Raw genomic sequence first — 25,761 nt, 5'->3', positions numbered from 1 at the left:
TAACAAGAAGAAAGAGAAAGGGAAGAAAAGCTATAGGCAGGTCTCAAGTATCGCTATAAATAGATGAAATTTCTAAAATCAAGGATAGAGCTAGAAATTTGTGTATTCTTTCTGCATCAAGGTCCATCATTATTAGCATGTATTTTACGTAGAGAATGTCATGTGGAAGGATAGAATGTGACCAAAAAAAAAAAGATGATGGCAAAATCAAAGGAGAAATCAAGATGGAGCCTGTAGCCGCCTCTAGACAAAACATACATCATAGATGTTTGCATGGTTCCCTACTAAAGCATTTTCTAGCTATTCAGATGGAGGATTATTCAGTCATTTAATGCCAACACAATGGCAAAAACATCAGGTCTAAATGTTGTTCCTCACTAGACCCACATAGACAAATAAATAAGCAACCATACCCCTGCAAACAATTAGTTTTGAATATTGTAACCCAAGTACAATCCAGGCCCTGTCCTTGTCGCACCTGACGCAAACAAGTGTTTTCGCGAGAACAATTCTGAAATAAGCAACCATACCCCTGCCCTTGTAGCACCTGCAATTTGGAGTCCAAAAGACGCATCCCGGACAAGAGTTTACTGAGAACATTCTGTGCTCAACAGTCCATGACCAGCAATTTCATCATGACATAATATTTGTTAGTCACAAGAGAGCGAGAGACATGTGCTGACCCTTCAGCAACAAAACCAGGGAGCCCGTTGTAGCTCTCAGCCACACATATATGAACCAAAACCACATGTCCGTCAATAGTCAATGTTCCAATCTTTGTTTTATTCCATAAAAAACCCACAAATCTTCTAGTGTCCACTTTCTAGGCTTGTACCACCACAATCATTTCAACCTTGAACCAAAATCTTTGGAGCTTCATCATCTCAACTCCCTTTCATAGAACGAAAATAATCCAATATCTCCCAGACTGACACAAGCCTCCAACAAACAAATTTCAACTATAGTTTGAGCAAGTACACAACAACCCATTTTCAGCTTCACAATCTGATGATTTCACATCAATCATTCGATTTGCTCTTGAATGGTAGGCCTATGAAGCAACTCCCTACTGGAAGCATCGATAGAGTACTCTGTTACCAGCTCTGAAGAAAGCGGATCGAGGACGGGTCTAAATGCTGCTCCTCACTAGACCACATAGACAAATAAACAATCGTACCCCTGCAAACAAGTGTTTTCGCAAGACCAGTTCTACCTCTTTAAAATGGCCACCACAAAGTTTTGCAAGAAGGATTAGAGACCAGATGAAGCTTGGGAAATTTTAAGATTTTTAGCTGAAAACTCCAAATAATGTAGAATTTTCCTTCTCAAAGATGGTTTTCACCTTCTTATAGAGAGGTAAAAAGGATTCCCTAAAAATTTTTCGAGTCCACACGTTTGAAATCATTAGACAACGATGGGCAGCAGGAGGCGGCGAGAAATGCAGGAGAACAGTAGCTCTAACAATAGCAGTAACACACGAAAAAGAAAGTACTAGCGTCAGGACATCAGCAGCAGCAGCAACAGAAGCTGTTTTGAGAGTGAGAGCAGAAGAAGAAGGAAGCGGAGATGAAGGGAGAAGAGGAGAAGGAGAGAGAACAAAGAAAAAGCAGATAGGCGGCAACGGCGTAAGCGACAGCGATGGCGACTGAAGGAGAAGAGGAGAAGCAAGAAGCAACAAGGAGCAAAGGACGCCATCATCATGGCTCCTTGCCTCTCCCTTGAGGAGGGCCCGATCGCTTTTCCAACGCTACATGGACGATGAGAGGGAAAATCCCACACGAGACTTCATTAAGCCCCCCATGACCCCACAAATGCAGAAGGATTTTGAAAGGTTCGGGCCTTTCTCTCCTCGTGAGGTGAAGGTATTGGGACTCTCGCATGCCAAATCAGACCCGATGGATAGTATCACGCTTCGGGATTGGAAGAAGGAGCTTGAGAAAGGGTCCATCACACTGGTGTGGATAATGCCTTCTTTGGGCAGCGGGGACGGTCACTGTCCTCAAGCATGAAACTAGAAGTGTTCAAAACTAACATGCATATCATTTGCACGACCTCATCCAAGAATCTTGTTATTTACTTGCAGCCAAAAGCTCAGCGTAGCGACTCCCATACCTCGCAAGAACCCTATTGTGGCGGAACATTCCATAAAACAATCGCAAGGTATGGAAGACATTGATGGACTCCTTGAAGAGCACAAGGTGCACGCCTCGCTCGTTGACCGAGCTCAAGAGGCCGTCACCTTCATCCTAGAGGACAGTCACCGCTCGCTGCCCAAAGAAGGCATTATCCACCAGTGTGATGGATCCTTTCTGAAACTCCTTCTTCCAATCCCGAAGCATGATACCATCCATCAGGTCTAATTGGGCATGCGAGAGCCCCAATACATTCACCTCATGAGGGGAGAGAGACCCGAACCTTTCAAAATCCTTCTGCATTTGTGGGGTCATGGGGGGCTTAATGAAATCTTGCGTGGGATTTTGCCTCTCGTCGTCCATGCAGTGCTCGAAAAGCGATCGGGGGAGAGGCAAGGATCCATGATGATGGCGTCCTTTGCTCCTTGCTGCTTCTTGCTTTTCCTCTTCTCCTTTAGTCGCCATCGCTGCCGCTTACGCCGCTGTCGCCTATCCTTCTCCTCTTCTCCCTTCTTCTCCGCTTCCTTCTTCTTTGCTCTCACTCTCAAAGCAGCTTCTGTTGTTGTTGCTATTGCTGCTGTCCTAATGTTGGTACTTTCTTTTTCGTGTGTTGCTGCTACTGTTAGAGCTACTATTTACCCACCTTTCTCGCCACCTCCTGCTGCCCATCGTTGTTTAATGATTTGAAATGTGTGGGCTCGGAAAATTTTTACGGAATCCTTTTCACCTCTCTATAAGAAGCTAAAAACCATCTTTGAGAAGGAAAATTCTAAATTATTTGGACTTGTCAACTAAAAAACTTAAAATTTTCCAAAATTCATCCAGTCTCTAATCCTTCTTGCAAAAATTTGTGGTGGCCATTTTTTGAGTTGAAAAAATTTAGGATAAAGCGACCGTGGTATAGGAAAGGCAAGTTTGTGACCCTAAAGCGCCGCGCTCTAGCGTTTCGAACAGCTGCACTAGAGGGAATGTTCAAGAATGGCCGGATGTTCCAAGTGGCACCGAAACAGCCGGAATGACAAGAAACGAGTTTGGAACGACGAGGGTAGTTTCACCTCCATATGGAAAAAAACACCATCATTTTAAAAGGAACCTTACTTTCCCCCTCCCCTGCCCTGCGTATTTGATTGATATAAAACAAACCTCTTGTAGCAGCTCAGAAAAGCCAAGGGACTTTGAAACCCCTAGGCCGTGTCTCAAAAATCCTTCGCATCCACTCTAACATTTCCTGATGATGTACCCCAAAAAAGAATGCGGATCTATTGCACAACCAAAATGTAAGAGAGGTTGAAGGGACCCACTCGATGTCCACCTTAAAGCAATGTGACATGAAACGTTTCAGGGTTTCGTGCGTTGCGAGGTTTTGAGGTTTCCGGAACGTTCCGTTTCGAAGATCAAAGAAAACGAAACACAGGTGTCGTTTTACATGTATGTACCTATAATTATACATTGAATATACATAAAAATTCACATGTCAAAACATTGAATATACACAATCTAGATGTGCATGAGGGTCAAAAAATCTATCGATCTTTTGAGACGGCCTTTGTACATGGCTCAAAAATTCCCCAAACGGGTGGTTTGAGGTCAACTAGTCAAAAGGAGGTTTTAACAAAAAAAACCAACTCTTTTTTTTGTTTTGCCGAAGTGTTTCAACCGTTTCGTCATTTCGGAGGTCCGAAACACGTTTTATGTCACATTGTCTTAAAGGCCTAGGGAATGTATCAAGATGCACCTCTCTCTGACCAAACCATCTCTCTCTCTCTCTCTCACACACACACACACACACACACACACACTCAAAGGGATTGTGTTTTGTGTACATAAGAGACCTCTGAAGAAGCTCAGTTGCCTATCTCCCAGATGAAGTACAAAAGTGGACGAGCAATGTGTAGGCTATGTAAACATCAAGGTAGCTTGTATGATGAATGTGAAAGGAACCACTTTAGTGTGCAAAAATGCCACGTGATGGAGCATGACCGTGCAGAAAAGAACTGACGATCTCGCCCATGTGTGAAGAAAGATGTGGCTTGTTAATTGTTATCAACATGTACGAAGGGCTGTTAATGCTCACAAGAAAGTGAATGCCATTATAGCTCCTCTTTTTCTACACCCTCTTATTGGAGTTTGTTCAAACTTTTCATTACCATTCAGCCCTTTCTACGAACAAAATGCACCTGCTCAAAACATCAAGCAAGCCTTTTCACGTTTGGGGACACGCTAGGAATGCATTAGACCTTACATCCAAGTGGATGTGTGACCATATGTGGTCACATCCATTTCATTTTTGGCTTCCACTACTACATCTGGAGCTTCTCCACCACCACCATGCAAACTTATATCACTCACTCACACACACACACACACACACATGCACGGGCGTGTACGCATACATGTACGCACATTTGCTACAAGTCGCATACAAAAGCTCTAAATTAAAAGTGCATTTATTTCTCTAAGTGGGGCTTCACATGGGATTTGTGCATGGGGGTGCGTCATGTAAAGCAAACCACGCATCTTTTTGAGGTGCGTAAACGTATAAACTCATATGCAATGGGCAATTTTTTTATTTTGGGACATGTTTTCAAAGAGAGTTTACAAGAGTGAAGGATGACAAGAGGCTTCAAAAAAAAAAAGACAAAAGAGTTAAGGCGTTCTCTCTAAAGTAAGAGCTTTAGAACCCCTCTACCTCTCTTTACAAATTAGGGTTTGCTTTTATTTAAGCTTCAATCTTCTTGAAAAACATAAGAAAATCTACGGATTGTGATTGGAATCAATGAGGACTGTTGATAGGCTAATGAATTATTTAAGGGGAGGACGTAGGTACAGAGAGTGAAAAGTGATGCATTTGTGCAACCAAGGTTATCTCACTTGCTATGTACGCTATAATTAAACTTGCACACTTCTCATTTGTATTTGGTATTTAGACATTGTCACCATAGGAGTCCCTTGTGATAAGATCGTCCTGCACTAGCACTCTCCAACCATTCAAGCTTCCACTAGCTCACATCATGGGCAAACTAACTTCCAAGGAAAATAATTTCCTAAGGACATGACTTCTATACGTGGCAAATGAAGACCAAAAGGGTATCTTATGAAGAAGAACATTTGGAAAGCCTCTACCACAAGGAGAAACGAATGCCATCAGAGCATCTCTAGATAGATTCCAAACACACAATGAGCAAGCTCTAGCCATCATCATCATTGCACTCGACAATTCCTACATTGATAACAACATCAAGTATGGACCATGCTACATAACCTCTTTGAAGTCGAAGCCAAAAACTCCAAGATCTCACTTAAAACGCATTTATGTCAAGAGGAGGGTGAGTCTCTACGTTTGTTCATCAACAAGCTTAAATTACCAACGACATGACTTGTTTGTGTCCATGCAGAGGTTGACCCCAATAGTCACGTAGCAACTCTCTTGAAGGCTGACTCTTTGTAGCATCTTTGTCAAGCGCCTAATGCATCCATTAAAGTAAATCGAATCATTTCTCCAATAATGTTTTATTGCAAGTCCATGTGCATATTGAAAGAGAACATGTTCTCCCTCATGAATATTTTGGTTCTAAGATCACAAGTACTCACCAAGGCTGAGCAACAATAGAAACAACAACATCATGACTAACAAAGGCAAAGCACGAGTCACTCTAGCTAGAGAAGACGGGAAGGAATCAACACTTATCCGCTTGGTTATGACTTCAGACCCACTTACCAAACAACATCAGGACCAACAAAGGCAAAGCACGAGGCAATCTAACTACACAAGAAGAAGGAGAGGAATCAACACTTACCCACTTGGTTATGACCTCAGACCCACATGTTATGCATATGACAATGATGGTACTTGGCCCTTCATCTATGTGAGGAGCATTAGTAGTAGGATTCGTGGTCTAAAGTAGTAGTCGAAACCTGAATGATGCATGGTCAACTATAGCAGAGGAAAAAGAGCTTGTACTAGTGAAGCACAAATGTCACAAAGTGATGCCGTGCCAGGACCACCCGAACACCTACCAATGAAAAAGTGACCTTATAAGTTGTTTATTGGGTACCCGTCCGATGGGGCCCTTAGTGACACTTAGAGAAATAAAAGAGAGAGAATGCAGACCTGCTGACATGGACAACTGTACGGAACCCCCGCAAACTGCACTGACATGTTGACGTGGCAACAATACCGATTTTCGCGTTTTTCACAGACAGGTGCTGACGTGGCAGCAATACGGATTTCTGCGTTTTTTGTTGGCAACTTTTGGGCCTAGAGCTCTTGAGTTGGAAGCTTTCCATGTACTGCTTTTGAGAGCCCATGGGGCCTTTAAATATGTACTGAGAGGGCCTTCTGTATCAAACTGGTTGACGAGTAGCTGAGCAGAGAGGACCCTCCGACTCTGTAACTTTGCTCAAGCATTAATATAAAAAATAAATACCGAAAGAGGCGCTAGACTTCGGGACCAATACCTCTGGGCACGAAACTACGCCGGGCCGTGTCGACTCTATTTAATTGTGATAAAGTCTGTGAAGTTCTTTTAAGCGATTATCTCGTGTGTCATGCCAGATTTCCGACTTGGGGTGTCCAAGTTGGTTACACAATACACAAGGGAAGGGTTGATAGGCGAGCCTTGTGCTTGTCCTTGTGGGATTTCCCTCTTGCCTATGAGAATCCCTATCAATAGAACTCTCTAGAAGCTCTTAAGCTCTACTTGGAGAAGATTAAGCGACCAAGTCCACATGCACCATGTGCACCCTTCATTGATTATCCCAACATGTGATATATGAGCCCTTTGTACTCTTTCACCTTCTACATGCAAAGAAAGTAAGCCATTTTTATCCATGAATGCAAATCTCGCCTCTACTTCCTAACCTAACCCAACTAACACTTTGGCGTTCTCCTTCGCTCATCCAACTTGACATCTCTTGAATATAATCCCCTCACACTAAACCTTGGTCGCTTGACCCTCCGAGCCCTTCATTACTAATTTGCTCAACATTTTAGTCCCTTGACTCACCATATTTCCTAGATTCTTGAATTCTCTCCGTCTTCACTAAGACTAATTTTCCTTAACAATCAAAGACAAGAAGTGCTTAGAGACAAAAAGGTAAGCCACATTTGTCAACAAAAGCCTCTTCTAGGCAGCTAGAAATGCTTGGAGAACATGGTTACGTAGCTAAATCTATTTTCAACCTTTCGCAGTGTATCTCTTAAAGAGGGAACGTGACAATCAAGAGGTGATTTAAGTTTCCAAGCCACATCGACATCGCCAAGTGTTTTAAAAATCTTTCGAGGTCCTCAATAACTTGGAGAAATCTTATGGCGTCTTCTAGCAAAAGAAAATGTAGAATTTGAAGGAACTCAGAGAAAAACTTGCTCTCCCTCTTCAAAAGTCCAACCACAAATTTTCTCCACATAGGAAATTAAGATAAAGGAGACTCCCAAACAATTAAACTTGAGATTGTGTAGCAGAGAAAGGGTCACGCTAACAGGCGGTAGCAATGCATCGCTAACTAACATGTCATGCCCTCCCATCACCCCCTCTGGTACAGGGGAGGTGGTACTCTTGCTTCTCCCCACTTCGTCTTCACATCATGAAAATGCTTGGTGGTCCTCCAACCCCCTACCACACAGGCCATTACTTAGCCAAAACCTTGGCCCCGCATTTCCGATCTGCCCGTCTAGCCTCTTTACCCAACAGCTTTTTCAGAACTTCGTCTTGCGGCGCAGCTACAGGAAGTTTTGGAAAGAGGAGACGCTATTCCAAAGGACCCTCCCGCTGCGCCAGCAAGCCTGCATCCGGGCACTTCTCAGGAGGTCCCCCCTTGGATCTCCCCCGATGGTACACTGAGGTTTCTCCACCGACACGGCCTGGGGCTGGATGCTGTCAACAAGGGACTTGATCCTCAAGGTAAGCCAATGGTCATTCTACCCGCCTCCCAAGTTAGAAAAATAGAAAAGGATCTTGAAACCAGGGCCCTCATAGGCCTGGTAGCGCGACCGCGGGCATGGGTTAGAAATCAGCGAGGCAGCAAAGGGTGTGAGGTAGAGAGTACATCCAAGCTTTACCCAAGAATCATTACCTATTCATGTTCAAAACTCCAGAAATAGCATTTGAGATCTTAAGAACGGGGCATTGGGTTCTAAGAGCTTCACCTTTGTGCCTGTTCGGATGGTCTCAAACATTCAACCCTGACAAATCTGCCCTAGAAAACTACCCGGTTTGGGTTGAACTCCCCAACCTCCCACTGCATTTTCATCACCATCTCAGACAAATAGGGGGGCAGTTAGGAAAAGTTCTAGGAGGGAAGCCCCAGAGGGATTTCAGCCCCTCATGGCACCCTCAGATATTGATAGAAATGGATCTATCAAAACCACTACCTGTCACGTGCGCACTTCACTTGCGCCACATGGAAACGCTTCTGCCATAGTCTAGCACGAGTCTTAGCTTAGGATTGAGCCTAGCACCTTTGTGAGCCTCTAGCAAGACGTGCATATCCAGGCAGTCACACTTGTATACCCTCTCTTGCACAATAACAGTCATTTCATCATGCAGGCATTTTACCGAGCGAACCACCTCTTATAAGTCATTTTATTAAAAGTGACTTTTGGAATTCTTTTTGTAAGTTTGTTGGAAAAGTAGGTAGGGAAAATTGCTAAAGATCTATAAAAGAAACCCATTGGGTACCCAGTAGAGGCAGAAGAAGAAGGGACACAAGGAGGGAGGCACCTAGTAGTCAAGCAGCACCTCAGCAGGAGCCCTAGCGTTTTCTCAAGAAGAAGGCGGCTCAGATCAGCCTGGCGTTTTCAGTTTTCAGCCTTGACGTCGTCATCATCGACACCGTCGTCGTCATCGACATTGTCATTGTCATTGCAGTCCCTATCTTGATGACGACGCCTTCGTCATCGTCATCGCAATCCCGAACTTGACGACGACACCATCGTCATCATCGTCACAGTCACCATCGTCGTCGACATAGACCAGTAGTACCGTCGTTGACATCATCGTCTTCAACATAGACCCCAATGTGGACATCACCGTCTTCGACACAGAACCGTCGCCGACTTCACTGTCATCAACACAGAACCGTCGTCAACTTCACCATCTTCGACACAGTACTGTCGTCGACAAAGACCCTTAGTACCTCGTCGTCGGCTTCATCGTCTTCGACATAGACCTCGTCGTCGACCTCCCCGTCTTCGATATAGAACCCACAGAACTTGTCGCCGACATCATCGTCTTCGATATAGACCCCTTCAGTACCTTAGTAGCATCAATACCCTTCAGCATCAACATCATTGTAGTCGCATTTGTGCAAGAATAAAGAAAGTACTTGCTCTGGCAACAGAGCAAGGGGGCCCTTGAGGGTTGGGACTCGACATCCCTGTGTCGTCTCTTTTCTCTCTCTCGTTTCTCTCTTTCTTTCAGTTCAGTTCAGTTCTCTCATGAGAAGTAAAGTGTCCCTTGTGTTTGTGTGCGGAGTACTAGATCCGAGCAAAATCCTTATTCTCTTCCGTTGCACCTGACATTGGTATCAGAGCTATGTGCGTGCTTCGACTTCGCGAACTCATGGGAAGAACCATCAAGAACCTAAAGAAGAATCTCAAGAACCAAGAATCCCAAGGAACCCAAGAAGAACCGTCGAGCCCAAGAACCCAAGGAACCTCTCCCAAATTTTTTTCCCTGAAGAATCTTTGAGTCCCGACCATGGATTTACCAGATTCCATCTTCATTGCCATGTCTTTGAAAGAAGATCGACATGGGATACACGAGAACCCAGATCTTGAGTACCAAGATCTCCTAGCTTTGTATGCGGATATGGAAGAAGTTGGAGACAAGATCCCTAACCTCTTCTGCATTCGCATTCGCATGTAGCATGCATCCATTACCCTCGTAATTGAACCTTTTGAAAGGACTCCGGAACCACACCTCAGTCCATCAGCATTGGTAGTGTTTTCACCACAGTTAGTGTTCAGGGAACAGCTCTTGCTACAGCAGGCAGAGTCAACACTATCTGGTATATAGCCCTTGCTGATATTCGGCAATCGTGGTAAGGCTGCACAGTGACCCTTACATGGTGTTTGCATCGCCAACAGTACCCACAGCACCAAGAGCACCTGCAGTACCATCAGACCCTGGTTTCGGAGGAATCTGCATTGGTTTGTGTATCCACGGCATCAGAAGCATTCATCAGTCAGCATCAGAAGTACAGAAAGAAGTTCGGCAGCTGTGCCTCACTTTTAACAGGGGGGATGTCACGTGCGCACTTCACTTGTGCCACGTGGACACGCTTCTACCATAGTCTTGTACGAGTCTTAGCTTAGGATTGAGCCTGGCACCTTTGTGAGCCTCTAGTAGGACGTGCATGTCCAGGCCAGTCACACTTGTATACCCTCTCTTGCATAATAACAGTCATTTCATCATGCAGGCATTTTACCAATCGAACCACCTCTTATAAGTCATTTTATTAAAAGTGACTTATGGAATTCTTTTTGTAAGTTTGTTGGAAAAGTAGGTAGGGCAAATTGCTAAAGATCTATAAAAGAAACCCATTGGGCACTCAGTAGAGGCAGAAGAAGAAGGGACACAAGGAGGTAGGCACCCAGTAGTCAGGCAGCACCTGAGCAGGAGCCCTAGCGTTTTCTCAAGAAGAAGAATGCCCAGATCAGCTTGGCGTTTTCAGTTTTCAGCCTTGACGCCGTCATCGTCGACACCATCGTCGTCATCGACATCTTCATTGTCATCGCAGTCCCTATCTTGACGACGACGCCTTCGTCATCGTCATCGCAGATCCCAAACTTGACAACACCTTCGTCATCGTCATCGTCATCGCAATCCCGGACTTGACGACGACACCATCCTCATCATCGTCACAGTCACCATCGTCGTCGACATCATCGTTGTCGACATAGACCAGCAGTACCCGTGGTTGACATCATCGTCTTCGACATAGACCCCGTCGTGGACATCACCGTCTTTGACACAGAACCATCACCGTCATCAACACAGAACCGTGGACATCACCGTCTTCGACACAGAACCGTCGCCGACTTCACCGTCATCAACACAGAACCGTCGTCGACTTCACCATCTTCGACATAGTACCGTCGTCGACTTTATCGTCGTCGACAAAGGCCCTTAGTACCTCGTCATCGACTTCATCGTCGTCAACAAAGGCCCTTAGTACCTCGTCGTTGACTTCATCGTCTTCGACATAGACCTCGTCGTCGACCTTCTCGTCCTCGACATAGAACCCACAGAACCTGTCGTCGACATCATCGTCTTCAATATAGACCCCTTCAGTACCTCAGTAGCATCAATACCCTTCAGCATCAACATCATTGTAGTCGCCTTTGTGCAAGAATAAAGAAAGTACTTGCTCTGGCAACAGAGCAAGGGGGCCCTTGAGGGTTGGGACCCGACATCCCTGTGTCGTCTCTTTCCTCTCTCTCGTTTCTCTCTTTCTTTCAGTTCTCTCAAGTGAAGTAAAGTGTCCCTTGTGTTTGTGTGCGGAGTACTAGATTCGAGCAAAATCCTTATTCTCTTCCGCTGCACCTGACACTACCTGACTCGATGATTATAGCCACAGATGAGGGCGACTCCTTCGAACAACCCGTAGTCTAAAAATATTTGCCTAATGCTTGTTTCCATTGTGGGGGGGTGGGTCACTTTGTAAGAAACTGCCCAACTAAATTTCCACCACCTGCAGTCTCCAGTAACCCAACTCCTATCTCTGACAAGGAGGAACCCCCGAAAAATCTCAACTAGAAATCAGAAGCTACCTCTTCACCTTCCACTGCTATCCCCAACAAGAATGAAAGAGACATGAGAACAGATACCAATAGACCCAAGCAGAGGAACCAATAGATTTGCTTTACTGGCTGAAATCCCAAACTGGATAGACTTTGATGTCCCCGAATCTGAGTCAAAGATGGTTTTCACCTTCTTATAGAGAGGTGAAAAGGATTCCCTAAAATTTTCCCGAGCCCACACGTTTGAAATCATCAGACAACGACAGGCAGCAGGAGGCGGCGAGAAAGGCGGGCAAACAGTAGCTCTCACAGTAGCAGCAACACACGAAAAAGAAAGTACCAGCGTCAGGACAGCAGCAGCAGTAGCAGCAACAGTAGCAGCAACAGAAGATGCGAAGGAAGCGGAGAAGAAGAGAGAAGAGGAGGAGGAGAGAACAAAGAAAAAGCAGATAGGCGGCAGCAGCATAAGCGGCATGACGATGATTGAAGGAGAAGAGGAGAAGCAAGGAGCAAAGGACGCCATCATCATGGCTCCTTGCTCCTCTCCCTTGAGGAGGCCCGATCGCTTTTCCAGCGCTTCATGGACGACGAGAGGGAAAATCCCACATGAGACTTCACTAAGCCCCCCATGACCCCACAAACGCAGAAGGATTTTGAAAGGTTCGGGCCTCTCTCCCCTCGTGAGGTGAAGGTATTGGGACTCTCGTATGCTCAATCAGACCTTATGGATGGTACCATGCTTCCCGATTGGAAGAAGGAGCTTGAGAAAGGGTCCATCACACTGGTGGATAATGCCTTCTTTGGGCAGCGGGCGGTGACTGTCCTCAAGCATGAAGGTGACGGCCTCTTCAGCTCGGTCAATCAGCGAGGCGTGCACCTTCTGCTCTTCAGGGAGTCCACCAATGTCTTCTATACCTTGCGATTGTTTTATGGAATGTTCCGCTACAATAGGGTTCTCGCGAGGTATGGGAGTCACTACATTGAGCTTTTGGCTGCAAGTAAATGACAAGATTCTTGGACGAGGTCGTGCAAATGATATGCATGTTAGTTTTGAACACTTCTACGTTTCATTTGAAAGTAGTTTTGAACACTTCTACGTCTCCTTGACAATGTCTAATGCTAGTTTAAGGGTATTTGAGATGTAGCTCCTCTCAGTGGTTACAATTGTGTGTCTTATGCAGTATATGATGTTTCTTTAGTTGAGAGCTCTTTAATTGTACTTGGGTTCAGGGTCTTTTCAGCTTTGTTAGGAGAGCCAAGTGAGGAGCAGCATTTAGAACCGGTCTTGCGAAAGCGCACCCATTTGCAGGGACATGGTTGTTTGTTTATCTGTAATCCTGGATCTTAAGGATCTTGAAAAAGAAGTGCAGATGGGCTCTCTGCACTCTTCTAAGATGTTAACAGAGTACTTGGGCTACTCTACTGACCTTTCTAGTAGAGAGGTGCTTTATGTCTTCACAGGCCTACTACTCAAGAGCAGATCAAATGATTGACGTGAAGTTGTCTGAATGTAAAGCTGCAAAGGGTTTTTAAAGTTGAAGAGGCTTCGTGTGTTAATGCTCTTTTGTGAATCATGTTAGTTGAAAACACCCTTTGTTGGAGATTCGTGTCTGTTTCCAACAAAATGATGGTGTTTTTTGCCATATGGAGGTGAAACTACCCTCGTCGTTCCAACCCCGTTCCTTGTCATTCCGGTGATAGAGTGCCACCTGGAACGTCCGGCCATTCTTGAATATTCCCTCTACTGTAGCTGTCCGAAACGCTAGAGCGCCATGTTTTAGGGCCAACAAATTGCCTTTCCTATACCACCATCGCTTTATCCTAAATCTTTTCAACTTAAAAAATGGCCACCACAAAGTTTTACAAGAAGGATTAGAGACCGGTTGAAGTTTGGGAAATTTTAAGATTTTTAGTTGAAAAGTCCAAATAATGTAGAATTTTCCTTCTCAAAGATGGTTTTTCACCTTCTTATAGAGAGGTGAAAAGGATTCCCTAAAATTTTCCCAAGCATGAGCAGTATTTAGAACGTTGGGTGCTTTAAAAACCCTTTACAGCTTTACATTCACACAACTTCACGTCAATCATTTGATCTGCTCTTGAGTAGTAGGCCTGTGAAGACATAAAGCACCTTTCTACTAGAAAGGTCAGTAGAGTAGCCCAAGTGTAGAGAGCCCATTTGCACTTCTTTTTCAAGACCCTTTAAGATCCAGGACTACAAATAAACAAGCAACCATGTCCCTTCAAATGGGTGCTTTTTCAAGACCAGTTCTAAATGTTGCTCCTCACTTGGCTCTCCTAACAAAGCTGAAAAGACCCTGGAATCCAAGTACAATTAAAGAGCTCTCAACTAAAGAAACATCATATAATGCATAAGACACACAATTGTAACCACTGAGAGGAGCTACATCTCAAATTCCCTTAAACTAGCATTAGACATCGTCAAGTATTAGAGAGGATAAGACTTTCAAATGAAACGTAGCAGTGTTCAAAACTACTTTCAAATGAAACGTAGAAGTGTTCAAAACTAACATGCATATCATTTGCACGACCTCATCCAAGAATCTTGTCATTTACTTGCAGCCAAAAGCTCAGTGTAGCGACTCCCATACCTCGTGAGAACCCTATTGTAGCGGAACATTCCATAAAACAATCGCAAGGTATGGAAGACATTGATGGACTCCCTCAAGAGCACACACAAGGTGCACGCCTCGCTCGTTGACCGAGCTGAAGAGGCCGTCACCTTCATGCTTGAGGACAGTCACCGCTTGCTGCCCAAAGAAGGCATTATCCACCAGTGTGATGGACCCTTTCTCAAGCTCCTTCTTCCAATCCCGAAGCGTGATACTATCCACCGGGTCTGATTGGGCATGCGAGAGCCTCAATACCTTCACCTCATGAGGGGGGAGAGGTCCGAACCTTTCAAAATCCTTCTGCATTTGTGGGGTCATGGGGGGCTTAATGACGTCTCGCGTGGGATTTTCCCTCTCGTCGTCCATGCAGCGCTGGAAAAGTGATCGGGCCTCCTCAAGGGAGAGGCAAGGAGCCATGATGATGGCGTCCTTTGCTCCTTGCTGCTTCTTGCTTCTCCTCTTCTCCTTTAGTCACCGTCGCTGCCGCTTACGCCGCTGCCGACGCCTATCTGCTTTTTCTTTGTTCTCTCTCCTTCTATTCTCCCTTCTTCTCCGCTTCCTTCTTCTTCTGCTCTCACTCTCAGAGCAGCTTCTGTTGTTGTTGTTGTACTTTCTTTTTAGTGTGTTGCTGCTACTGTCAGAGCTACTATTTGCCCGCCTTTCTCGCCGCCTCTTGCTGCCCATCGCTGTCTAATGATTTCAAACATGTGGGCTCGGGAAAATTTTAGGGAATCCTTTTGACCTCTCTATAAGAAGGGGAAAACCATCTTTGAGAAGGAAAATTCTACATTATTTGGACTTTTCAACTAAAAAATTTAAATTTCCCAATCTTCATCTGGTCTCTAATCCTTCTTGCTAAACTTTGTGGTGGCCATTTTTTGAGTTGAAAAGATTTAGGATAAAGCGACAGTGGTATAGGAAAGGCAATTTTTTGGCCCTAAAGCGCCACGCTCTAGCATTCCGGACAGCTGCACTAGAGGGAATGTTCAAGAATGGCCGGATGTTCCAAGTGGCCCCTCCCCTGCCCTACGTATTTGATTGATATAAAACGAACCTCCTGTAGCAGCTCACAAAAGCCAAGGGACTCTGAAACCCCTAGGCCGTGTCTCCAAAATCCTCCGCGTCCACTCTAACATTTCCTGATGATGTGCCCCAAAAAAGAATGCGGATCTATGGCACAACCAAACTGTAAGAGAGGCTAGAGGGACACACTCGATGTCCACCTTAAAGCAATGTGACATGAAACGTTTCAGGGTTTCATGCGTTTCGAGGTTTCTTAAACGTTTCGTTTCGAAGATCAAAGAAAACGAAACACAGGTGTCGTTTTACATGTATGTATTTATAATTATACATTGAATATACATACAAATTATAAACACAGGTGTCGTTTTACATGTATGTATTTATAATTATACATCGAATATACATTGAATATACATACAAATTCACATGTCAAGACATTGAATATACACAATCTAGATGTGCGTGAGGGTCAAAAAATCTATCGACTTTTTGAGACGGCCTTTGTACATGGCTCAAAAAATCCCCAAACGGGTGGTTGAAGGTCAGCTGGTCAAAAGAAGGTTTTAACGAAAAAAACCAACTCGTTTTGTTTGTTTCGCCGAAGAGTTTCAACCGTTTCGTCGTTTCGGAGGTCCAAAACACGTTTTATGTCACATTGTGTAAGGTGCAGCGGAAGTGAATCTTGAACTTTGCTCAAGATGAGTGCTCGAAACTGTGCTGAAGGGTTTGTTTTACTTACGGAAGGGAGAGCCTTCCGTTCCTTTAGTGAGAGAGTGCAATGGACACAAACAAAGTGGATAAACACTGTGAATGAAGGTGCATGAGACTGAGAGATAGAGAGAGAAGAATACGACACCAAAATGTTGTCAAACCCTCCTCCGAAGGCCCCATTCGCTATGACGAGAGCGGTCTACTATTGATTGCTCAAATCTCTACAATGCTTTGGACTTGGCGACGATGTCGCCGATGATCATGACGATGACGAGACGGGCTGAAATGTGAAAACTCTAATGTCTGAAATCTGCAAATCTTTATCTGCTGAATTCTGACTCTCTATCGTTGACGATGTCGATGGCGACGATGCGACGACGACGTGCTGAAAATGCAGATGCTGAAATTTGCGTTTTCTGAGCTGAAACTGCAAACTTCGATGGATCTCACTGTTGTCGGGGGATATGTGTTCGAAACGTGAGTCAGGCAGGCGTTGGGCCTCTAGTTGTGAGAGGTGTGGAAGAGACAGAATAGCAGACACTGAAAGATCTGGCAAAGACCATAATCATCAATTAAATGAATAATGCTTTGATTACAACTTAATCCTTAGCCAAGGCGAGCTGTTAACAGCACCGTCACTTGGATCATCTACTAACTAGGAGTTTAAGCTCCCGGTTTACAGGATTAACCGGGCCGTTAATGACATCGGGCCTGAAGACGATGATTAATCAAACTTTAGCTGATGATGGTGATGAAAATTTCCTCATGTCGCTTTATCTGCTTCATCTACATTCAAGATTCTGCAAATTTCATTTAAGTTTACTGTGCTATCTTGGGCGTCCATCTTCACTTGCCTTGGGCGGTCGGCTATCGATTCTATTGGGTGGCCTAGCCACTTGTAAGGGCACCACATTTGGTATACATATCGGCCCACCACATTCAATGGCACCACGTTGGGTATGCACACAGACCAAGGTATTGCTTCGCACGTATTTGATTTTTAGTAGCCTCGACTGACAATATCATCGCGAATTTTATTGCCCATATCAACATCTCAAATAATGCCACATGCTTTTAAGATGCACGTATATGTGATTGCATTTGCCGGAAGGCATTCCTTCGCACTCGATTGTTTATTGCTTGTATCAGCTTCTCAGATGATGCCAAATTATCCAGCGCAGCAGTGCTGACAACTGACACCGGCCTCAAGCCATATTATCTCATCAATCTGGACTTTGTCTGACGAGCCGTAAATTCCTATAGACTTCTCAAGTTGCATAGAATGCATACAAACCTTGCTGATGCTGTAAAATTCCTAGATGGAACAACGACCGAGCGGACCAGACTGGTACGGAACCGGTCTCGGTGACTCTTTAACGGCCAATATCTCGGCAGTCGTAACTCCAATCACTGATCTGAAAAGATCGACACGCTCCACAAAGTGAGCACTTCACGCCCATGCATTCACTTCATTTTTGTCCCCTCAGCTGTAGTTGCCCAATCCGGTACGGATCTGCAATTGACTCAAACTTCAACCTGCTCTAACTTCCTCACCGTAGCTCCAAATGACGAGTCGTAAAGACAGGCCGGTAGAGCACTTCAAGCATTGCAGTTCTAGATCATAATCTCCCATCTGTGCTCACTTCAAGCATACTCCTTTTTAGCATCATTAAGGCATCTGTTGGCCCTTTAAAGCCGCATATGGCATACATTAATCATTAAACTTGGCCTGCTAGCAAGCCCTGATCACTGCTCAATAAATGTGTAGGCTTCAAAGAAGCTTAGCTTGCATTTCTTTGCTCTTTTTTCCGTCATGGTAACGGAGCTGCACGACACCGTGCGGCGAGGATCGGCGGCGGGAAGGTGAGATCTGCGAGGTTTGGGAGTCCATTGCGAAAACTGATTGCTGAAAACTAAAAACGCTGAGTCTAGGGCTGAATCTGTCGCGAAGATCTGCAAAACCGTTGAGGATCAAGCTGATGCAAAAACGCTAGGCTGATTGTTGTTCTGTGAGGGAAATCTGCTAACGCTAGGGGATCTGCTACTTCTTGCTGTTGCCAGGCTGTTGCCAATGCAAAAACGCTAAGGCTGGTTTGTCTTGCTGAAAACGCTAGGTTGTTGTTGAAGAAAAACGCAAAGTCTTCCTGCTCCAAAAACGTTAGGTTGTTGTGGGAGGTTCTGCTAAGGTGCCTATTGAGCAAGTTCTCCTGCTGCCTCTTCTGCCAAAAAGTGCTAGCGCTAGGTTTCTATATATAAAAACTTAGCAAAATTTCCCTACCTAATTCCCAAAAAAAGTCACTTAAAAATAATAAGTGAAAAATGTCAAAAATAGGAAAAATAGGTCTATGCACTGTAAAAATGCTCCTGATGGGTTCTGATGGAAATCTGATGGTCATGTTGTGTGCAATTAGAGGATATGCCTCTAATCTAAGTGCCTAGACATGCACGGTGTGCAAACATACTAAAAAAAGTGCCAAATCACTTTCTAAGCTAATTGAACTGAACTCATGTCCTAAAGTAGCTTGTCCACGTACACATAGGGTTAGCTGTGCACGTGACATCCCCTCCTTTTCAAAGTGAGGTATTGGTACCGAACTGTATGGCGTCGAGGGAGATCGCCAACAGTGTCTGGAAATCCTGGAAAGGACTCTTCGTCGGCCCACTCCGATGCGTGTGTCGTGCGATACTTGAACTTCATAAAGGTCTGCAACGCTTGCTTCTTTGGGCCGCGTTGAAAGCAACACAAAGTCTTGTGTGACTCCTTCAATGATTCAACTTCGTCTATAGTCATGCGTCTACCTTATTCAAGAATCTCCGAGGCTGAAAATTCCTGAAACCACTTCCAACACAAAACCATGAACATACCCATTCCATGTAAAGTGAGTGGAAAAAATCTCGTCTTCTCTAAAGACTGTGCATGCAATGTAGATGAACAAATAGACGGAGTGTCAATCCGTTCACCACACACACGCAAACAATGAGATCGAATTTTGTGTTTCTGATCTAAATCAATCAACTGTGGCAAATCATAATGGACATGCCCATGCTTGATGCTCAATCCTTCTCGTGCTCTTTCGGATACTGTATCATGCCAAGGAAGAACATGGAATGTGAATTCCTTGAATGCAAACATTTCATCTTTTCATGAATCATCCGCATACATCCGTGCTCATTCATGAGTGAATCGTGGTCATCGTACAATATGCCATGCCTATGAAAAGGGATCACATAAAGACAGTGACTAAAATACAGGAAAGCATCACGATTAAGACACTCGAACAATGCGTACTGACGAATCATTCGTACACATAATACTTCCTGTGGGGGTTCTGTCACCTGTGGACCTAGGCTCGAGAGCCAAGATCGGTTCTTCCTGAGGGGGTTCTTTGGACCTAGGCTCAAGAGCCAAGATCGGTTCTTCCTGATTCATCGTCTCTGCAATGAGGTTAGCTTCACTAGAGAAAGTATCAACTAACACATCATCCTTGTTGTCACGTGACACATCCAACCCTATGTGTCCGTGGACAAGCTACATCACGACAAGGAGTCCAGTCAGTCGAGAATAGGAAGTGATCTGGCACTTTTGTGAGTCTGTTCGCAAACCGTGCATGACCAGTTTTGTTTTGTTTTGTTTTCGGAGTCGGGTAGGGCACGCTCGGCCGCTCTCCTCATACACCATAAAAGTGAACAAGAAGAACGACCAGGACTATGCACCCAGAAACCAAAGGCAGACGCTTTTGTCACTAGTTTCCTCTAGACTTGGGAGGCCAGAATTATCTACTCTCTTAGGGCGATGATTGTTCCCTTGAGAGACCCATTTCGGTGGGCGTGACAGCGACCAAGTACCTCTGTTCAGAGGCCCAGGTACTGCGGGACTTGCTTCGGTCTTCCCTTTAAAGTTGTCTCCTCCAGGAAACTTATCGTTCACCTCACTAAACTGCCTTTGAAACCTGACGGTTTTCCCCTAGGAAATACCATACCCGCTTGGAAGGGCGTCAGCTCACAGGTGGCGTCCGCTGAGGCTGGTGGTGTCTCCCTTTTGCACCTCCCAACCATAGTAACAAGGAATGGCCATTTTCAGGTCCCCGTTCCCCGTTCCCATCCCAATTTCCCGTTCCGAATCCCTGTTCCGTGTTTCAAACGTGAGTATCCAAAACAGGGAATGGTATTTCATGCATGTTGCCGTTCCTCGTTCCCCGTTCCGATTTCCCGTTCCAGGTAACTATGCTCCCAACCCCTTTTAGGTGAAGTTGACCCCCCCGGCTCTTATAGCTCATCTGGCTTCGCTTGGGGAGAATTACGTCATTTCCCCCGAAAGGGATTGGATTCAAAATATAGCATAGGAAGGGGAGCATTATCTCCAGATCCGCCTATGCATAACACCCAAGTACTGGGGTACAACTTCACCGAGGAACTTCGCCACAGGCACGTGCTCTACGGTTCCGTCCCTCGAGTGCGGATCACGGCGTACCCAAAAGGGCATCCGCTTCCCGCGAGCCTCCCCACCAAGGAGGATAACGGTCCTTTCTTCAGGGTCCAACGAAGGGTCTAGAGTGTTGATGGTGGAGTTGAATCGGTTTAGCCATCTCCCCCTAGAATCATCAACCGCCGAACAATTCATTAGCAAATGCGAAAGCGAACGACCCTCTAATTGGGAGCACAACGTGCAAATGCTGTGACCGCGCATATAACTATCAGCCAGTTTGAGTCCACCTACTCTCGCGAGAGTCAGCATTCTCTCCTCCTTCCTATTCACTATAGTGCTCCTATTGAGCTGCAGCAGCAAGTATCCACGAGTTTGTTCATAGCCGGCCTCCTTATAGGGCTCCAACGCCAGGCACGAATGCCTCTCCTCCCGTGCATGACCAGTCACTTAGATTAGATGCATATCCTCCGGTTGCACACAGCATGATCATCAACATTCCCATCAGAATCCATCAAGGGAATTTTCCAGTGTATTTAGCCTATTTTCCCTATTTTTGACATTTTTTACTTATTAATTTAAGTGACTTTTGTTGGAAAGTAGGTAGGGCAAATTGGGTAAGATAATATATAAGAAAACCAAAGTTAGCACTTTCTAGCAGAAGAGGCAGCAGGAGCACACGCTCAACAGGCACCTTCTCAGCAGGACCTCAAGGACTTCTAGCGTTTTTGCTACACAGCAGCTTGGCTAGTGTTTTTGGACAAGACCACAACAGATCAGCCAACGTTTTGTTTCTACATCAGCCTGGCAACAAGTCGACAGCAGATCAGCCAGCGTTTTGCATTGCAAGGCCACCGGCAGCAGCAGATAGAAGATTTTCAGCCCTAGCGTTTTTGCATCTGCCAGACACCTCGGCATTTTTGCAGATCTTCGCGACTAAATCAGCCCATAGACCAGCGTTTTCAGTTTTCAGCACTTAGCACTCGCAAAAGAACTGCCGAACCTCGCAGATCTCACCTTCCCGCAACAGTTCCTCGCCGCACGGTCAAATCCAGCGAAGTTTGCAGTTTCAGCCCGGAAAACGCAGATTTCAGCATCTGCGTGTTCAGCGCGTCGTTGTCGTATTGTCGTCATCGACATCGTCACCGACATAGAGTCAGAATTCAACAGATAAAGATTTTGTAGATTTCAGCCATTAGCGTTTTCAGATTTCAGCCCGTCTCGTCATCGTCCTCATCGTCGTCGACATTGTCGGCAAGTCCAAGCATTGTAGAGATTTGTGCAATCATAAGTAGACCGCTCTCGCCATAGAGAGTGGGGCCTTCGGAGGAGGGTTTTACAACGTCTCAGGTGTCACATTCTCTTCTCTCTCTATCTCTCAGTCTCATGCACTTTCATTCACAGTGTCCGTTCACTTTGTTTGTGTCCATTGCACTCTCTCACTAAAGGAACGGAAGGCTCTCCCTTCCGTAAGTAAAAGGAACCCTTGAGCACAGTTTGGAGCACTCATCTTGAGCAAAGTTCAAACATTCATTCCGCTGCACCTAACATTGGTATCAAAGCTTTGGCAGTGTTCTGTATCACTCAAGGAAAGAACCACAAGAATAACAAGATTTTTTTTTGCTTGTTGCGGTCGCACAAACCCAAGTTCGCTTGGGCGTGTCGATTCCTAATCGTGTTTTGGAAGAGTGGCAAGAATCCCAAGAAAGAAGGGCTTGTCCAGCCTCCCCTTGTGCCTCTTTTCACTCATTGAGAGCGGACCGTGCACTTAGCGGCCGGCCAATCGACGTGCGGTGGGAAAAAGCAACCTTGTTGTGAGCGCAAGGCCGCCAAGGAGTGCGCCCGCGGAAAAGAGCAGAACTCGGGTGAAGAGAAGATTCTTCTCAAACACAGATTGCAAGCAAAAGAAGACCCTCAAGAACCTCAAGAACTCAAGACCCCCAAGAACCCAAGAGCCCAAGACCCACAAGAACCCAAGTTCCTTGTGAACTTACGAGCCCAAGACCACAAGAACCCACGACTTCAGTGGATGGTCATCACTCGAAACGGAATGGATACTTCGCTTAGAGGTGATGAGCATGAGAGAGGCGAAGAAGAATTTTCTTCACCAGGAGGTTTTTCCGACCCTCCCCCTTTCCTGTCTACACCCAGGATTGCACTAACTCCTATGGAGCTTTTTGACAAGATGGTGATGGACATGGAGTTAGAAGAAGCCAAATTTGTTCGCGAGAACAAAGCAAGAAAAGAGGAGAGCGACCAACACATGAAAGAGTTCTTATGACTCTTTTCTCAAGTGCAGGCACAGATGCAAGGGATTAGGAGAAGGAGACTCTCTCAATCTCGTCTTTTCCACAGCATGATACACAGGATTTGCATGATGATTTGGATGATAATGATGAGCATGATGATTTGCATGATCAAGATGTGATTTCTCACAAGCATGATGATTTGCATGAAGATATGTGATTGTTCACAAGGATGATGTGTTAGTTGATACTTTCTGTAGTGAAGCTAACCTGATTGCAGATTCAATCAATCACGAAGAATTGATCTTGGCTCTCGAGTCGAGGTCCAAAGAACCCACACAGGAAGATTCGACCACTCAGGAAGAACCGATCTTGGCTCTCAAGCCTAGGTCTCAAGAACCTTTACAGGAAGTATTATGTGTTCGTATGATTAGTACGTATGCATTGTACGAGTGTTTCATTCGTGATCGTTTCCTGTACTTTTGTCAGCGTCGTTATGTGATCCCTTTTCCTAGACATGACATATTGTACGTTGAGCACGTTTCACTCATGAATGAGCACGAATGTATGCGGATTGTTCATGAAAAGCTGAAAAGTATGCATTCAAGGAAGTCACATTCCATGTCTCGTCCTTGGCACGACATAGTTGCAGAAAGAGCACATGAAAGTATAAGCACCAAGAATGGGCATTTCCATTGTGAATTGCCAGCGTTGATTGATTTAGATCAGAAGAGAAAGATTCGATCTCATTTTTTGCGTGTGTGTGGTGAACGGTTTGGCACTCCGTCTATTTGTTCATCTACATTGCATGCACAGTCTTTGAGGAAGACAAGATTTTTTCCAGTCACTTTACATGGAATAAGTATCTTTATGTTTTTGTGTTGGAAGTGGTTTTAAGAATTTTCAGCATGGAGATTCTTGAAGAAGAAAGAAGCATGACTCTGGACGAAGTAGAAGCGTGGAAGAAGCCATAGATGATTTTGTGTCGCTTTCGGCGCAGCCCAAAGAAGCAAGCTTTGCAGACATTTATGAAGTTCAAGTACCGCACGACCCACACAACAGAGTGGGCCGGCGAAGAGTCCCTTCCAGGATTCCGGATGCTATTGGCGATCTCCCTCGACGCCATACAGTTCGGTACCAGTACCTCACTTTGAAAAGGAGGGGATGTCACGTGACACATCCAACCCTATGTGTTCGTGGACAAGCTACACACGACCAGGGTTCAGTCAGTCGAGAATAGGAAGTAGGAAGTGATCTGACACTTTTGTGAGTCTGTTCGCAGACCGTGCATGACCAGTCACTTAGATTAGATGCATATCCTCCGGTTGCACACAGCATGATCATTAGCATTCCCATCAGAATCCATCAGAATCCATCAGGGAAATTTTCTAGTGCATTTAGCCTATTTTGAATTTTCCCTATTTTTGACATTTTTTACTTATTAATTTAAGTGACTTTTGTTGGAAAGTAGGTAGGGAAAATTGGGTAAGATAATATATAAGAAAACCAAAGTTAGCACTTTCTAGCAGAAGAGGCAGCAGGAGCACACGCTCAATAGGCACCTTCTCAACAGGACCTCAAGGACTTCTAGCGTTTTTGCTACACAGCAGCTTGGCTAGCGTTTTTGGACAAGACCACAAGAGATCAGCCAATGTTTTGTTTCTACATCAGCCTGGCAACAAGTCGACAGCAGATCAGCCAGCGTTTTGCATTGCAAGGCCATCGGCAGCAGCAGATAGAAGATTTTCAGCCCTAGCGTTTTTGCATCTGCCAGACACCTCGGCATTTTTGCAGATCTTCGCGACTAAATCAGCCCATAGACCAGCGTTTTCAGTTTTCAGCACTTAGCACTCGCCTAAGAACCCCCGAACCTCGCAGATCTCACCTTCCCGCAATAGTTCCTCGCCGCATGGTCAGATCCAGTGAAGTTTGTAGTTTCAGCCCGGAAAACGCAGATCTGAAATCTGCGTTTTCAGCGCGTCGTCGTCGTACCGTCGTCACTGACATAGAGTCACAATTCAGCAGATAAAGATTTGCAGATTTCAGCCATTAGCGTTTTCAGATTTTAGCCCGTCTCATCGTCGTCCTCATCGTCGTCGACATCGTCGGCAAGTCCAAGCATTGTAGAGATTTGTGCAATCATAAGTAGACCGCTCTCGCCATAGAGAGTGGGGCCTTTGGAGGAGGGTTTTACAACGTCTCTGGTGTCGTATTCTCTTCTCTCTCTATCTCTCAGTCTCATGCACCTTCATTTACAGTGTTCATCCACTTTGTTTGTGTCCATTGCACTCTCTCACTAAAGGAACGGAAGGCTCTCCCTTCCGTAAGTAAAAGGAACCCTTGAGCACAATTTGGAGCACTCATCTTGAGCAAAGTTCAAACATTCATTCCGCTGCACCTTACACTTGTGAACAATCACATCATCTTCATGCAAATCATCATGCTTGTCATTATCATGCAATTCATCATGCTTGTCATTATCATTCAAATCATCATGCTTATCATAATCATGCAAATAATGTGTGTCATGCTTTGGAGAAGAAGAGACTGAGAGAGTCTCCTTTTGCTCAATCTGTGCAAACTACGCCTGCACAATAGAAAAAAGTCGCCACAACTCTTTCATGTGTTGGTCGCCCTTCTCTTGTCTTGCTTTGTTCTACAATCAAATGCTGCTTGTCTTTCTTTGTTCTCGCGATCAAAATTTGCTTTTCTTTCTTCATGCTCACGCGCTATGGCTGCCATCCTGTCTTGGTACTTACGCTCTATGGCTGCCATTATTTTGTCGCTTTCTAACTTCCTGTCCATCATCATCGTCCAAAGCCTCCATAGGAGTTAGTGCAATCCTTGGTGTAGA

General features: G+C 45.1%; 1 protein-coding gene across 1 annotated transcript in view; it reads left to right on the top strand.

Moving 5' to 3' along the window:
* The first annotated feature begins 1,751 nt into the window (after positions 1 to 1,751).
* LOC147436033 (uncharacterized) overlaps positions 1,752 to 25,761 on the top strand; it is a 57,536-nt gene continuing 33,526 nt past the window's right edge. The window contains exons 1-2 of the mRNA XM_086487820.1: positions 1,752 to 1,955; positions 7,852 to 8,032. Of these exons, the coding sequence (XP_086343946.1) occupies positions 1,752 to 1,955; positions 7,852 to 8,032 (385 nt within the window). The remainder of the gene's footprint in view (positions 1,956 to 7,851; positions 8,033 to 25,761) is intronic.

The sequence above is a fragment of the Adiantum capillus-veneris genome, chromosome 18, assembly GCF_014529385.1.
Source record: "Adiantum capillus-veneris isolate H3 chromosome 18, ASM1452938v2, whole genome shotgun sequence".
NCBI classification, from domain to species: Eukaryota; Viridiplantae; Streptophyta; class Polypodiopsida; order Polypodiales; family Pteridaceae; genus Adiantum; species Adiantum capillus-veneris.
The sequence above is the reverse complement of the archived record's forward strand: the minus strand, read 5'-3'. Positions and strand labels throughout refer to the sequence as shown.